Source organism: Carcharhinus amblyrhynchos, chromosome 3, assembly GCF_965287045.1.
Source record: "Carcharhinus amblyrhynchos chromosome 3, sCarAmb.v2.hapA, whole genome shotgun sequence".
Classification (NCBI taxonomy): Eukaryota; Metazoa; Chordata; class Chondrichthyes; order Carcharhiniformes; family Carcharhinidae; genus Carcharhinus; species Carcharhinus amblyrhynchos.
Window position 1 is genome coordinate 22,950,259 of NC_137326.1, and position 17,547 is coordinate 22,967,805.

Genomic DNA, 17,547 nt, shown 5'->3' on the forward strand with positions numbered 1-17,547 from the left:
TAAAATTACAGGTATTTACAGAAAAATCACTTTGACCCTTTTATATCCACGAGAACCTTAACTAATCTAACACTAATACATTATATAGCTTTTGCAGCATAGTATAGCCATGCCAATGTAAACCATTTAATGAATTATTGTTTAAGGAAAATTATAGCTGAAGAATGCCTTAAAAGAAGTTAAGTATACTGGAGTACACCAGAATCCTAATCAGTTCTTCATATAGGGTGTTCTCATATCAGATGGTACTGTAATTCTTTGGAAGAGTAATGCATTAAGCAGAATCATCTATGTGAAGTTTCTTCCACTGGATTAAATGCTTCGTTATTTTGGTATTCCTTTTAATGAGTGCTCGCTAATCTTGCAAATTTAACCATCTTCCATTCCACAATGTGTGAAAACTACTGTTTATTTTGTCTTTCCCAAGAGATGCCATGTATTCTCAGGGGAAAGAAGTATCCAATTGTGGAAGACATCACAATGATATGAGACAATGTGGATGGAATAACAGTCGTTTCCTATCTGAAATTTTCATATATAATGACAATTTAAAAAGAAAAATTGAAATATTGCATGGAATTTTGCATTTCAGGTGATAAGTTAAGAGCGGAACAACTTGATGCTATTTACAAAGGTTATAAGGACTGGCGCTCAAAAATGATAGCAGACAATACCAAGGATAAATGTCCACGTAATATAGCTTTTGAGTTACAGACAATGGAGCCAGAAGATTGCACACAGCTAGACAACTTTGGGAGAGCCACACTCAAGCAGCCCTTCACTTTTCAAAAGGTATGTTGTTTAATTTCCTTTAAAGTCATTATAGAATACATGAACAACAAAATCCTGACACTTTGTGTCTCACAACCCAGAGATGGTCAACTAAAATCTTTCTCCCGATGCTTTACTAAGCAAGCTGCAGTGACGTTGTATTGATTTTTAAGGCTAACACCACATTTTGCTCAAGCTTTTTCCACAAAATGAAAAGCTCCCCACCCACAGTTTTTGTAATTGCGAACCAAGAAGTCACAGAGGAAGCAGATAATTCATGTGAATTGAAAGCTGCTGTAAATATAATCCATCAATACGTGTGGATTTGGTAATGCACGCTCACAAATTCCAGTTCCTGAAATCGACCATTGAGAAAATGTACATCAAATTGCAAAAGTTTGCCACACAGAGAGGTCGTTTTGGCAGTTATCTTTGCTGGGTCAATCCAAAACTTAAACACGTTGCCTATGGCCATGCCATCTTCTGAAATGTTTGTCCATATTTTTCCCTAAAAGATGCAATGATTTCCATGTCAACCACTAATTAATTGTATCTACTTAAAACAAACGAGTTGAGGAAAGAAAATATGTCATCTGACAAAAATCTCAAAATAATCTTCAGTTGGCAGAAAATAGAGCTTGCTTTATGACATATTTTCTTTCTTCAACTCGTTTGTTTTAAGTAGATACAATTAATTAGTGGTTGACATGGAAATCATTGCATCTTTTAGGGAAAAATATGGACAAACATTTCAGAAGATGGCATGGCCATAGGCAACGTGTTTAAGTTTTGGATTGACCCAGCAAAGATAACTGCCAAAACGACCTCTCTGTGTGGCAAACTTTTGCAATTTGATGTACATTTTCTCAATGGTCGATTTCAGGAACTGGAATTTGTGAGCGTGCATTACCAAATCCACACGTATTGATGGATTATATTTACAGCAGCTTTCAATTCACATGAATTATCTGCTTCCTCTGTGACTTCTTGGTTCGCAATTACAAAAACTGTGGGTGGGGAGCTTTTCATTTTGTGGAAAAAGCTTGAGCAAAATGTGGTGTTAGCCTTAAAAATCAATACAACGTCACTGCAGCTTGCTTAGTAAAGCATCGGGAGAATCAGATAATTATAAATTGGTTAGAGTAGCTCCTGGTGGAAAGGAAGAGATCGTACATGTGGCCAATGAAGATACCAGCTTTGATTCAGTGGTAATGCTCTTGAATTTGGATTAGAAAGTTGCAAATTCAAGCTCATCTTCAGGGCTTGAATCTAGGCTGACACTTCAATGCAGTACTGAAGGAGTGTTGCATTAACTGCATAGAATTGTAAAAGTTATAACAAAGGATGTAATTAAGATTGCTCCACCTCCCCCCTCAGATGGGTGTAATAGATTTCATGGTACTTTTTGAAGACAAGAGAGCAAAGATCTGCTGTTATTAACCATCTGCACCCCTGAAATATGTAATTTGGTCATTGTTTTTTGTAAATTGACCGCTGTGTTTCCCCATGTTACAGAGAGATTTTTCTTTTACACTTCTATCCAGATACTCTTAGAGATTGTTCACAAGATAAATGTAGATGATAGCTGCCTTTTGGCCCATACTTGGCCTATTCACTCATTTAGAATGTATTCAATGTGCATTAAGAAAACACATTGTTAAAACAATCTCTTTTTAAAACGATCCACAATTTTTTTCATGCTGATGTATTTGGGAATTTATTCCATGGATTATTTACTCTTTGTGCAAACAATGTTCTGACCTCGGTCTGAAATATGTCTTTTACTAGTTTGAACTTACACCGTTTTGTACTATTCTCATACTTTTAAATAATTTGCTGAATCTTTAACCTTTTCATCTTGTTTTGTATTTTCTCTCTCTGTCATTATGGTCAATTCCTTAAGTATTACTCATCCCATAGCTTTTTATTCACTTCAGAATGTGGGCTTTACTGGCTAGGCCAACATTTATTGCCCATCCTTAATTGCCACTGCAGTGGGTAGTGAACTGCCTCCTTGAAACTTTGCAGTCCCAGTAGTATAGGCGCACCCACACTGCTATTGGAAAAGGTGTTCCGGGATTTTGATCCAGCGACAGCTGCTCTCAGTATCTTTATATGAGGGTTTGCCTCAAGTCTGTTCTCTGAAATAACTTCAGGAATTAGAAGTAGTCCTTGTTTCTCAGTCCTCAAAGTGTGGTCTGACGTGATATAATTTCCACTTGAGTTTTATATATTTCAATATTCCAATTACCCTGCTGATTTTTGTATTCCTATGTGGACTTTACATTTGTTCGTTTTAGCCATTGTTCCACTGAACTGTTTTGTTCAACTAATTCCACATAGTTTGCAAGCTGCCTCCTCAACCAATTGCCTACTTAGATAGCAGAGTGTTTCTGAACCCAATTATTTGTTGATATAAATTTGTAACAGGTGAAAACAATTCCTCAAACACTCCATTAAATCAGAGCACAGCTCTTCTAACAAACGCACCTTTGTCTTCTGCAAAATTCTAGTTCATTTGCAAATTGTAACTCTGAATCCTACCTCAAGTACATTACTCTCAGCCAAGTCTTTGTATAATATTTTGATAGAGTTTCTGTGGTCTACTGGAGATTTTATTTCCTCAAAAGACATTGGGGCTGTTAAAGCAATTCCTTAACTTTACCCAGCATTGGTGGAAGATTGATGAAACTTTTTATTTACCTGTGTCTGCTTTGTCATTTTTTTTGGAAAACATACAACACAGTCAGGCTCCAGGTAGACTGGAAACTATCAGTGTTCATTCTGCCCTCTCATTATGATTACCACAGTCTCATAAATCTCTTCTCGTGTCTTCGTACTCTGGAATGAATAGCATCCATCCCTGGGGAATTGATTAATATTGATCCCTTGTTACCCAACTTCAGTTCCAAATAATTTACATTGAAGTCATTAATTGCGGTTGGGTTAATGCAGTTTAGAATGAACGTTGCTTATGTCTTTGCTAGAAATATCCAGAGTAAATAATTATTTGGTTTAATAACTGTCTTATGCTTGTCCTTAATTTCTGCTTCATGAGGACATTTGAGAGTTTCTCAATTCTCCCTGACTGCTATTAGAGTTGAAAGCATTTTTTAGTTATAGTTTATATTTGCAGCTGAATTGTTTTCCAGACTTATTTGCCCACCTTAACAACCTGCTTCACATATTGTTGCTGATCCCTATATTCATCACGGTAACCTTTTTGCATTCAGATTTATTTTGCCTATGAAAAGCTTTGACAGTCCGTTGAGGATCAAATTCTTGGTTTGCGCTGTTAATTGATCCTATCTATAATGTATCTTGCAAGCTCAGCTCTTATCTGGCATAAAATTTTAGAATCGTAGCACAAGAGGCCGCCATTTGGTCCATTGAGTCTGCACCGACTCTCTGCCTGAGCGCCTTATCCAGGCCCATTCTTGCCCTATCCCTGTAACCCGAAGTATTTTTTCCCCATACCTGCACATTTTGGTACGCTAAGGGGCAACTGTACATTAAGCTGTACATTTGTAGACAGTGGGAGGAAACTGGATCACCCAGAGGAAACCCACACAAACACAGGGAGAATGTGCAAACTCCACATAGTCACCCAAGGCTGGAATCAAACTCAGATCCCTGGCGCCAAGAGGCGGCAGTGCTAATCACTATGCCACTGTACTGAACAAGTCCTTCCACCCATTTTACATAAACTGTTTAATTCCTTAAAGTTAATATATATATATTATGTACATACATACATATATGTTTTCCAATCTTCATGTTAAATCCTAGGCTATTTAGAACGTGACCATTTTATGATCAATTACACAGATTGATACAATAATTTCTATCTGCTGTTTCCGACTTGAGTCACTCCTATTATCAAGCCAAGATACATAGCGCATCTCATGGCTTTTTAAATATACTTCACAAGAGAGTAGTAATGCATTGCATTCAGCAAAGCAGATTCATTCATTTGGGTATTCCTATATTTATTTAGTTATCACTTTAAAATATTGTTCTATTTACACAGCACATCTCATTTTTAATTAAGTATTTTCATGGGAGGCTGCAACATGTTTCCAATATAACCCAAAAAAATTATCTAACTACAGCAACTCATTTCCATCATCCACAGGATTAACTTCTTTCATTTTTAAACGTGTTCGGTAATATAGGGCTGCAAATTCTCCTTCCCTGACTACGATCAGCTGAGGATTATTGTTTTCATTATCATTCTCTCCTCTCAGCTATATTATTTAGTGCCCTAAGCAGCCTCCACTTCAGCCATCTCATTCCTCCTACTTGATTCTCAGCTAAGATTAATTCAGATGAAAACATCAAAACAGAATATATTAACGAAGGTATGTCTTTTTGCTAATTTTTTCAGCGCTTTTCAAAATGTTGTCTATTTAGAATATACAGTGCTTAAGTCAGTTCAATGAGCTTCAGCTGTAAGAAAAACCCATACAAATGTTTATTTTGAATACCCTAAGCCTTTTTAGGTACTTAAGTGTCACACAATCCACCCTATGCTTGATATTTGCTTACAAAGTCAGTATAGTATACTGTCTAAATCTACAAGTCTTACTGTATCCATAATATACACTGGCTTAAAAGAATCATCAGAAACTTGTCTACTTTTGCTTACTTCAATGTATTTGCAAAAAACAGGATATAATAAAGTTTTATTATTTGTTAATTGTAAACATGGTTCATAAACTTAATGACATTTTTGCAAACAGGTGGTTTAAAAAGTATTTTCAATGAAATTGCATTATAACCACATTTCAAAACTTTTAAAAAGGTCATAGCATTTAATTTTATGTATATACTATACGTAGTTATTTATATTTTGGTGCACAACCTACACATGTTCGGAAGGTAAGCAACCCAGTACTGACTGGATAGTAAGGCAGTGTGCACAAAAGTGCAATAGGTGATGTTCTCTCTGACATTCTCTCTCCCTTTAATAGTGCACGAGTTCCTCCTCAATTCAGAAATCTCTTGTACTGCATGTACTGACATTTAACTATTTGAAGTTGTCATAATACAAGACAGCAGCAGTCATTTTTTTCATATTTTTAATTTGTATAGAGATCTGAAAAGCAGCTGCTAAATTCAGGTCAGTTTCAGTGACCTCTTTTCCAAAATTGCATAATAGCAACATGGATATTTTGTCATGTGATTGAGAATACTCTTCATCTTTCCCTGTCTTTTTCTTTGTCCAAACCAAACCATCCCCAGACTTCCCACACATCCCCCCCACCCCCCCTCCCCCCATGCCCTAATCACATACATGCATCTATTTTGAGTATCTGTTGCCTCCCTTCATTCTGTCTCCAAGCTCATCTCATTCCTGGAATCACTCCTTCCTCCCTAAATTCCATTCCTGTTAAACTGCTGACCAACTTTTCTTCCTGGCCTTTGATGGCAGCTGAAATTTTAAATGAATCCCTACTTCAAAGCCATCATCAATCTCTTGCAAAAAAAACTATTGATTCCTAATTCCATGCCAATTATAACCTCATCTCCAATCTCTCTTTGTTGTACAAGATCTTGGAACATGGGGTGTCCTCCAAAAAAAGGCATCCTCTTTCCATGCAGCACTCTGATTCTTTCCAATGAGATTCCTGCCACAGCGATAAAATGGCCCTAACCAAAATCACAAATTATATTTTCTGTATGTGATGCATTAATATTCAATATGCTCTCTTTAACTTTGACAGTCCACTTCTGTTGCTTGCATCTTTGCTAACCATTTTAAATAAGATTGCCAACAAGTACCTATTCAATTGCATCCATAGAATCTACAGCAACGTTTTCTCTTCCTACTCAACTCAACCATCTCCAGCCTCAAAGATCTTTTCTTTCCTGCAAAAGGCTGCTCCATGTCAATGTAAGCATCATGTGTTTCCAGATGTGAACTCACAACCCTGAACTCTATCTCTCTGCTGCAGGACTGATCTAACATCCAGTTTTAAGATGAGTCATAATTTCCTCCAGATGAAACAGGAATTAGGCCGAAGATAGTTGATGGAATTTAAGCCCCCCATCCCTGCCAAAAGAGAGAGTTTGTGGGACCTTTTCTCTTTATTAAAGGTTATGCATAAAAGCAAGTTGTAGAGAGGTCCTCATTATTGTTAATAGTGAAGGGCTCAATCATGACAAGTAATTATGTTGAAAATACAATTTGGAATGTGGAACACACTTCCAGAAAAATCTTCCAATTTGCTCAAGGTTCCTCTTGTCTTAGAGCTGCTAATGAATAGAATTTATTTTAAATAAGCTAAAGTCCTCAATTTTGTGATTAAACAGTTCAGAGTGAATTGTGTGTTATTTTTGTCCTAGCATACAACTTCCTCAGATGCTGAAGATTTAAGTTGCAAGTTCCCAGATCAGCGCGAAATCACCAAAGGATTTGCCCCAGGTTTAAATGATAAGCGTAGCTGGAAAATGAATTCTAACATAATTCCTCGTTATAACATGGAGCACAAGAAGTTTGCTGATCTCAGAGGGAATGATTTCAAGTAAGAGAACCATTGATGTTTTGGTTAAAATTGATTTGAAACAGTATTACTAAAAGTAATTAGTTCAGCTTTTGAGTAACTTGTGCAACCTCTAATAGTAATGGTATTTAAAGGCAAATTTATTAACTAAATCAGTGAACCCACATTATGAAGGATGTAGACAGCACAGATAGGAAGGAACTGTTCCCCCTCAGTAGAGGTCAATAACCAGTGGGCATAGATTTGAGGTAATGTGGCGATTTAGAGAGGATCTGAGGAAAAAACTTTTTCATTCAGAGGATGGTGAAAATCTGGAACTCAATGCCTAAAAGGTCAGTAGAGATGAGAACCCTCAACATTTAAGAATCATTTAAATGACCACTTGAAACACTTTGGTCATGCACCAAGTGCTGGAAAATGGGATGAGAATAGATGATTGCCTGATGGATGGCACAGACACAATGGGCCGAAGGGCCTTTTTCTGTGTTGTAAAATTTATAGCAATTATTATATTGCATTCTGATTTATGTATTTTCACACAGTTTTCTTCAAGAATACAATGTCTATTTTTAAATTCATTCTTTCATGAATTGTAGCCAGCATTTTCTGCCAATCCTTTATTGCCCTCAAGAATGTGGTGGTGAAAAGGTCTTTTTAAACCACTGCTGTCCACATGCTGCAGGGACACAGTGCTTGAAGGAAGTTTTTGGTTTTTGACCTGACGACAGTGAAGAAACTTCATTCTTTTAAACTGGATTGAATGAATTCTGTTGACACTATTTTGCATAGCAATCAAAGTATATTATTTAGTTAAAAGGCACCACTAAATTGGTCTTAACACAAATACCAGCTGAGGCCAACAGATTAAAATCACTGAACAAACTTAAGATCTATACAACCAGTGTGCAGATTAATAATTGCATGTCAGACTAACAATGGTCTCAGATCAAGAAACACCATATTACAGAAAATAGGAGGAGTAAATTATTCAGCTCTTTGAGCCTGCTCCACCATGATTGTGGCTGATCCTCTAACTTGGAACCACGTTCCTGCTTTCCCCCCCCATATCCTTTGATCGCTTTAGGCTCAAGAGCTATATCAAGCTTCTTCTTGAAAACAAACAACAGTGAAGAAATTTCTCCTAATCTCAGTTATAAATAGTTTGCCCTGTATCCTCAGAGTATGACTGTGGTTCTTGTTTGCTTTGCTATTGGAAACATCCTTCCTGCATCTACCCTGTCTAGTCCTGTTAGAATTTCATAGGTTTTTTTTTTAAAGGAGACTCGCCCTTTCCCTCATTCTTTTAAACTCCAGCGGAAATAATCCTAACCCACTCAAACTCTCCTCATACATCAGTCCCACCATATCAAACCTTTGTTGCACACCTTCCATACAAAGAACATCCTTCCTCAGATAAGGAAACAAAATTGCACACAATATTTCAGGTGTGGTCTAACCCAGGTCCTTAAATAGGTTATGCTACCTCATTTCCCATTCTCTGCCCACACCTAGTGGCGCACTAAGACGACTTCCATATAGTAATTCCAGAACAGGTGATTAGTCTGTTGCCAGAGACTTATAGCTTGAGGGGCATCGTTCCACATCGAGTGTGGAGTCTCTCCTGCTCTTACCACCAGCCATTTTTGGCTTGTTGTTGGATGACACACACAATCCATTTAACCTCATTATGAACATACCTTCCTTCGCCATCAGGTCCTGGGGTGGGACTCAAACCTGGAACTTCTGGCTCAGATGCAGGGATGCTATCTACATTAATTCACATGCAGTTATTGTACTTCAGCTGTTTATTATTCTATTCTCCCAAGTCAGTGAACATTCTTAATTGTTAGGTCAAATCTGTAGTGATTTCTCTTAATTTATATCAGTACTGTGGCTTTATTCATTTTTATGAAATCCATTTTCACCTATTTCCACACCTTTTCTTCAGCGTGTACTGCAATAAGCACTCACGTATTTACAATCGTAAACTCAATACAGTGAATGGAGAAATGGAGAAGAGTAACATCATGGAAATGACCAATCCACTTACAGAAGTACTCTAATAACACTGAAAACAGAAATGGACATACAATAACCTGATTGTTTGTGACTCAGTACTTTTGTACATTGCGTTGATCAAACCGATATCGGATGCACTTGAACACTGGGCCAGATGATGAGCTGAAGTAAATTAACTTCAGACAACAGAATTGCTCCAGATTTGCAAGCAGCGAACAGAGAGGCCAAATGATACTGTATTTCAAATACAAAACAGACCTTACAAAATATTGCATAATTTTTTTACAGTTAAATTCAGTAAATCAGTTTTAAATCATTATTCTAATCATACTTCTCAGTTTTATTGCCTGGTGTTAATATCCAGATTTAGATGCACACACTTTGAAAATTGTAGCCAGTTTATGGTCAAATGTGCTCTAGAAAGTTCGGTCAAGTGGATGGGAGCAGATATACGCTCTCTTTTCCAGCACCTGCTGTGCTATTTTCTTAATATTGTCATCAAGGTTTTCAGAAGAATCTAAAGGACAAAAAGGAAAAATGTTTTAGGGAAAAAACCCCAGGTGATCCTGGCTTTTGACATAGTTGATTACAGCATTCTTTTCCAAGAGCTCTCCACCATTGCACTTGACTGGTTCCTTCATTATCTAATTTTAGCCAGAAAATTGCCATTAATGGCTTATTCCCAATTACCTCTGATATCCCCCAGTGACCTATCCTTGGACCCCTCCTATTTCTCAGCTACACCTTACTTTTTTGCCGCCATCATCTGAAAACGTCAGTTTCCACTTGTACACAGATGATACCCAGCTCTACCTCACCTCTCTTGACTCTTCCACTGTTCCTATACTGCCAAACTACTTGTGTGACATTCAGTGATGGATGTGCAGAACATTCCAATAATTAAATATTGGGAGGATTGAAATCATTCTTTGATCCACACCAGACAACTCTGCACCCTCGTCACCAATTCCATATCTCTCTCTAGCAACTGTTTGAGGTTGAACCAGACTGTTTGCAACCTCAGTGTCATAAGAGAGGTCAAGATGAGTTTTCAACTATGTATCTGTATCATGACCAAAGCTACCTATTTTCAACTCCATACCATTGCCTTCCTCTACCTCAACTCTTCTACACTGAGATCTTCATTCATGCCATTCCTAACATCAGACCTGATTATTCTAACACACATGGTGTACCCTCCTTAAATTGAGGTCATTCCAAACTCTGCTGCCCATGTCTTAACTCACACAAAGGGTGGGAATTTCCAGACGCTCTCACCCCAAAACCGGTAAGTCCCACTCAAGGTCAATGGTCCACCCGCGCCGGCTAATTCTGCCTCCCCCCCCCCTCCCAAGTATTGTTCGCCGATCATTTCGGTGTCCACTAACCTACATTGGGTCTCAGTTAAACAATGCCTTGATTTTGAAATCCTCATTCTTGTTTTCAAAGCTGTCTTTTGCCACATATTGCCATGTCTTTTTTAATCTCCTGTATCCCTACGTTCATCTCCATCATTATTTTCAGTAAAGACAATATCTCCATTTATCAAATTATAATCAGAAATATTCCCTTGAATGAATGGCTCATTTCAGTTCATGTTTTTATGCCTACTCTCAGATGGCATGTGTTACACAATAGCCAAATGTGTTCCTTAGGCAGCTTCATTCATTCAGATATAATTCAGTGTTGACTGGATGCACAACGGTACCCAGCTACATTTCCACAGTGCTGGTGTGTTTGAATTGGTATTTTTCTTCTACCTTGAATGAGGCTTGGCTCATAGTATTATAGATCTTTGGATAACGAGTGGCGATGAGAAGAAATAAGTCACTTAACACACACACTACCAGGGTAGTATTTAACTTTAATTAGGCAGAATAGGAAGAAAGGAGAAGAACAAATAATTCTAACCCTTTCGTTTTTATTTATAATGAAATAATTTGTTGAACCATTCTCTAACTTATATAAGTAATGGGCACTAAGCAACTTGCACTCTGATTCTCTGTCTCCTTGTAAACATTTAGTTCATTCATCTAGAAGAATTATACTGGATTTTTCACTGCACAGGGGACATAGGCACAAATCAGCCTAACAAAATTTATTGTATTTCTTGTTAAAAATAGATACAATTATGTATATACTTTAGATTTTACTAAAGAAAACTACCCCTCCCAAAATACATTACCAGAGATCACAGCAAAACTAATACTTATGCATATAGTACTTAGCAACGACCGTTACTGTCACTGAATTCATGAAATAACTCACTTTTCTGTAGTTGAGCCAATAGGTAATTATTCTGGAAATAGGCCCCAGAGCAAAAGGTGTTGGCAAGTAAAACCTGGTGACAGAAATAGAGAACATCTGGAAAAGCTTTCAGGAAATCAAGTCAAACCAAAGAGGAAGCAGACGCGTCAGTCTGTCTCTCTTTTTACTCTGGCAGAATGCATTAAATCATGCTTTAATAAAAACTACACAATTCAACAGGAATTCAGAATTTCACTCCAGTAGCACAGCAAACTCAATTATAAACGGTCAAGAAATACCCTTATTGTGTTGAAATGTGTTACTGAAAAGTTTGTAACAATTTTGGAAAGAAGGTCAAAACACTTACTGGCTCGCAAATGAAACTTAAACCATTACTGTGATAAATGGTCTGATGGTCTTAATTTTTATTTCAAAAAAATCCTGTTATGAGGATTACCTCATTTCTCTAAATTTATATAAACAGTATTTCTTTGGAACAGAAAATATATTTATGAGTGTTAAATTCATAAGCAATGAATGCAATTTTTTTCCTTTAACTGATCCTTTAGAATTTTACACCCAGTTTCAATTTCCTGATAGCTAGGATCTGTTTTACTTGGGGTTTCTGTCTTGCGACATACAGGTTTACTAAATAACACGCAAACGATGCCACATAACATGTCATTTTAGAAATGAGCATAGGCTTTAGTGAATTTGATTATTCACAAGTGCTGTCTGTAGGCATTGGAATGACAGATTAAATCATTATCTGGAACAGTCTTATCGTGAATTTTTATATGCAGCATTCTTCAAATAGAGAAAGGGAACCAAGTATGATATCATTGATTCCTTTAGCTATCTGCTCTATAGGGAGCACTAGAATAAAGTGGAAAAAAATTGCCCTCTACTTGGTTGACAGAAAACCAAACAAGTGGTTAAACAATCTACCATTTTATAAAGGCAAAATACTGTGGATGCTAGAATCTGAATCAGAAAATGCTGGACAATCTCAGTAAGTCTGACTGCATCTGTGGAGAGAGATTAGAACCAACGTTTATGACAAAGGATCAACCAGATTCAAAATGTTGGCTCTATTCTCTTCCCACAGATGCTGACAGATCTGCTGAGATTTTCCAACATTTTCTGTTTTTGAATCTATTATTTTACTTCACTTAAATATTACAAAAATAATAGAGGGACATTATAAGCTCAACATAAAAATCTTATATAATCAGCTCAATTATTTTAAGTAATTTTATAAACACGAAATGCACATTTTGGTTTGTCTGTAACACTTTCAGAAGGCATACATTTCTTCACTAAATATGACTTTGTAGTCCAATGGCATATGGCTATTATGTAAATTTGTATTAATGCATGCATTAAAGTCCATATCCTATTTACGAGCTGAACTTTGAAAAGCAACCTGCTGAACAACTACCAGTCTGGAGTTATCGTGGAATTGTTCTATCTCTGGCACATTGACCAGAAGACTCATAATAATCAGCCATCTAAAATCAATCACAGATGATGTGATGTAGAGGAATCAAGTGGAAACTATCAGTTCCAGAACAGCAGAGGCTGCCAAGGTGGATAATAAAGGAGACTGCAATATAATATACATTCCGTTCCACAAAAGGAAGAATTGTTAGATCATTGCTGACTGTTACCAAGAAAAAAATTCAAGATTGGACAAAGTAATAGTTTTCAAAAATGTGGAATGTTTTATATCATATTTCATATGCAACACATAGTTGAAGGAAATAATTGAAATAAGGTTGTCATGTGGAACATCATTAAATTTTCATCGGATTTATTTGGGTTATCATCTAACACAAATATTGCCGATGTGTTGGGATCCTGCTGTGCTATGAAATGTCAGGAAATTGCTCTGCATCTGCAATTCCACTCCCACCACTATGCACAGCTGTAATCACTTGCTAATCCAGTTGGGGAAATGCATTGAGCAAAGGCACACAAGGAAAGAACAAACAAATTATTCCAGGCAAGCTTCCTCGAGGCCATTTATAGAGCGAGGGAGGCTTAAACAACAGGAAATTCTTTGACAAGGGTTAACGCACAATCCAGTCAAATTAAGAATGGTGAAAAGAAAATCAAATTAGGGCTACAAAAAAAAAAAGACACTCTTAAGAATTACATTTATAAGCAACATATTTCTCTTTAGCCAACAGATTCACAGGATCTCCCTTTTCTTCCGCTCCATGATTGAATTCATTAATTTTCTTCCCAATTTTTAAATTAATTTTATGATCCATTCAATCTCAACCCCAGCCACAATTAATTAAAAAGATTTTTAAGACCATTAGTAATGGTCAGATTCTATACGAGGTGTTTTCCTCTTTGAGAAATTTCATCTGGATTTATTCACCCACTGTTAAAACAAAGATTCATTTCTAACTCCAGCACTCAGAATTTATTTTCCTTTTGCTTTTGAAGACCCTTCTTGCAAAAGATAAAGCTCCCCATAATTAATTTCTATTGTAATTTTAAATATTCAACTCAATTACTGGAAATAAGGTTTTGGTCCTGAAATTTCAGAAGATCAGTGCAATTGAGGTGATTTAATTGAAGGTTTATGCATTGCATAGATAGTATGCACCTACCTCATGGTCATGATTGCGAAGACCAATGCTGATGGAGCGACTTGCTCTCGAGATAACTGCCGTCATGGCATATAGATTAATAAGAATGTCAGCCACTCTCTTCACTACCAGCTGCTCTTCTACTATTGTCTGAAAAGGAAAGTCACAATGATATTACAATAAGCTAAAAGAACCTCACCAGAAATGTACCAAGTTTGATCATTTCAATATCTGAATCAGCCAAATTAAAAGGTTTCAAAAAAAATATGGTGGTGAATTTCTGCCTTGAAAAGCAAAGAATATCTCATTTTTCCCATTATTAATGACATATTATGCTTATGTGGTCTACATACATTCTGCAGGTGAGTGCATGTGGGATGCAGTTCCATTTCAGTGTTGATCAAGGAGTCCTTTGAAGGCAGCGCCACAACCTCTGTGGAGCCAACCTTGCCAGCTGTGACAGTCCCTGCCCTGCCAGGGTGACGACATTAACCCCACGCAACTCTTTTTTAAAACTCAGGTGCTCAAAATCTGGAGTGAAAACAGCTGGGGAACAGCACACCGGTTTTCAATCTGACACTAAATTAATAAGATTGCGCCCATTCTCTCCAACACATCTAATTACATTTGTACACATGCATACAGTCAAATTACTTTGTTAGTTTAAAAACTGCAAACAAATTTCTTTGACAGCTACATTTCTGAGTAAAGTGACCAAACTCTCAAAACCCACTGTGATTCCCTTCTTAACATTTTCTTATACCTCTAATGTACACCATGTGAAGAGACCAAAACTCAACACAGTATTCTAGTTAAGTACTAAGCAAGCTAAACAAAATCTTGGACAGGAACACTATTGTCTTCTTTGTGTCACGTTGATCGGATCATCCTCGCTATGAAACCCAATCATCTATTTCTGCTATTGCTTTCTCGCAGTGTCGGTGAACCTGCAGCAACTTATGCAGTAAAACTCATGATTCTTTCATGTTGAGAGTAATTAGGATGTAGATATGCCGGCGTTGGATTGGGTAAACACAGGTGAAGGGGCTAACCTGAAAGCTGGTGAGTTTACTATCAAATAAATCGGTTGGACTGAAACCTGGTGTTGTCAGACTTTTTACTGAGAGTAATTAGTGGAGTTCTGCATCACACTAAACAACCAGGCATTAACCTCATTGCACTATAATATGTCCAGTAAGAGTAATCTGTCAAAAGGAGGCCCATTCCTTCATCGCAATCTTGAGCTAGTATATTTTTCTTCTCAGCCAAGGTGTTTTTATAACACTAGGTACAATTTTTTTATCATTCATATATGTGCAGACGCTTGCCGTGATGCCAAGATCCAGATTATTACAGAGTGTAAAGATTGTTACCAGCAGTACAATGGTTTGTGACACACTGTTTCCAAAGAGTCTTGTTTATATAAACACATCTAGCCTCACATTCAAATGCAGAAATGACTTATTGAAATACGAGCATTTCATAATACTATTTAATGCGCAGCTAGTTTAATACACTGGCCAAGTTCATGTATCCCTGATTTATTACCATCATTAAGTCCAATCTCTGCTCATTCTTTTTATGGTTATGGCTCTCCTACTTCCTTTTGTTTCTCTCCTTGCCACTTACAAATATACTGGTCTCATTCAGCTTTCATATTCTTGCTGTTCTCTTTTCAGGATTCATTCACCTAACAGAGATACAAGCAAACTAAGATTGAGATCCCAATATTTTGCTCGACTGAAATGGGCCTTATCCTTCACGTGTTAAAATCTGACCAGAAAATGCCAGTACTAAACAATGAAGCACAACATGCTGTAAAATCAAATGTACCTCAAAATAACAATTTGTTTCTTCTGATTTATTATTGTCACATGTACTGGGATACAGTGAAAAGTATTGTTTATTGCTTACTATACAGAAACTCACCATTCATAGAGTACAATTGTAAATGGTTTACGATTTGCATAGGTGATTTGAAATTGGGGACCAAGTGTAGTGTGTAAAAATTCGCAGATGGCACCAAGGTGAGTGGTAGAGCAAAGTGTGCAGAGGAGAATGAATGCCTGCAAAGGGATATAGATAGTTAAAGTAACTGGGCAAGGGTCTGGCACAGGGAGTACAATGCTGGTAAATGAGAGGGCCACCATTTTGGTAGGAACAACAGCAAAATGGACTGTTATTTAAATGGTTAAACAATTGCAGCATGCTGCTGTTCGGAGGAACCTGGGTGTCCTTATGCATTAATCACAAAATGTTGGCTTGCAGGTGCAGCAGATAATTAGGACGACAAATGCGATTTTTTTTTCCTTCTCTGCCAGACGGATGGAGATCAAAAACATAGAAGATATGTGCAGCTGTATAAGGTGCTGGTGAGGCCACACCTGGAGTACAGTGTACAGTTTTAGTCTCCTTACTTGAGAGAGGATATACTAGCACTGGAGGGGATGCAGAGGAGATTCACTAGGTTGATTAGAGTTGTGATGGTTGGCTAATAAGGAGAGAATGAGTAGACTGGGACTATAATCATTGGAATTTAGAAGAATGAGAGGGCATCTTATAAAAACATAAAATTATGATGGGAATAGATAAAAGCAGGGAGGTGACAGGTGCAACCAGCACAAGGACGCATGGCCTCAAAATAAGGGGAAGCAGATTTAGGACTGAGATGAGGAGGAACTTCTTCACCCAGAGGGTTGTGAATCTGCAGAATTCCCTGTCCAGTGAAGCAGTTGAGGCTACCTCATTGAATGTTTTTAAGGCAAGGATAGATACATTTTTGAACAGAAGAGGAATCAAGGGTCATGGTGAGCAGGCGGGTAAGTGGAGCTGAGTCCATAAAAAGATCAGCTATGGCCTTATTCATTGGCTGAGCAGGCTCGAGGGACCAAATGGCCTACTCGTGCTCCTAGTTCTTATGAACATGGGGGAGAAGGAAAGGAGAAAGAGCAGAATATTGGGTTGCAGTTACAGGTAGGGTGAAGAGAAAGATCAGCTTATCTGACAGGACCATTGAAAAGTCTGATAGTAAATAACTGACAAAGAGGCTCATTTCTCTTTTGCAATTAATTTCTAGGAGGCATGTCCTCCATTCTCTGGAAATGCATTTACCCCTCAGTAGCATGTCTTTTTTTTAAACTATTCCCAAAGCAAAAACAATTCATAAACATCCCAGATGCATGCATCTCTATAGCTTAACATTTTACATCTGAGTACACTTCCTGTGTGTATAACCTTGGTTTACTTTCTTCATTATTGCGCTCACTTTTTTTTTCAAGTCAGCTCTTTCCATTATAAATTCTTATACATATTTTTATGATGCGTAATATGTAATTTTAGGCTATGGTCATTAGATGGCGCTGTATTACATTCACTTGACAAATTGCTTTCAGACATGGTTT

General features: G+C 37.2%; 2 protein-coding genes across 2 annotated transcripts in view; one reads left to right on the plus strand and one right to left on the minus strand.

Annotated features, from left to right (window-relative positions):
• Positions 1 to 8,640, plus strand: part of LOC145362488 (uncharacterized protein FLJ43738-like) — a 90,090-nt gene extending 81,450 nt beyond the window's left edge. The window contains exons 14-15 of the mRNA XM_080218508.1: positions 593 to 792; positions 7,120 to 8,640. Of these exons, the coding sequence (XP_080074634.1) occupies positions 593 to 792; positions 7,120 to 7,302 (383 nt within the window). The 3' untranslated portion in view covers positions 7,303 to 8,640. The remainder of the gene's footprint in view (positions 1 to 592; positions 793 to 7,119) is intronic.
• Positions 8,641 to 9,153: 513 nt separating this feature from the next.
• Positions 9,154 to 17,547, minus strand: part of acad9 (acyl-CoA dehydrogenase family, member 9) — a 54,272-nt gene continuing 45,878 nt past the window's right edge. The window contains exons 16-18 of the mRNA XM_080182191.1: positions 14,168 to 14,296; positions 11,565 to 11,637; positions 9,154 to 9,813 (exon numbers count right to left, since the gene is read on the minus strand). Of these exons, the coding sequence (XP_080038317.1) occupies positions 9,713 to 9,813; positions 11,565 to 11,637; positions 14,168 to 14,296 (303 nt within the window). The 3' untranslated portion in view covers positions 9,154 to 9,712. The remainder of the gene's footprint in view (positions 9,814 to 11,564; positions 11,638 to 14,167; positions 14,297 to 17,547) is intronic.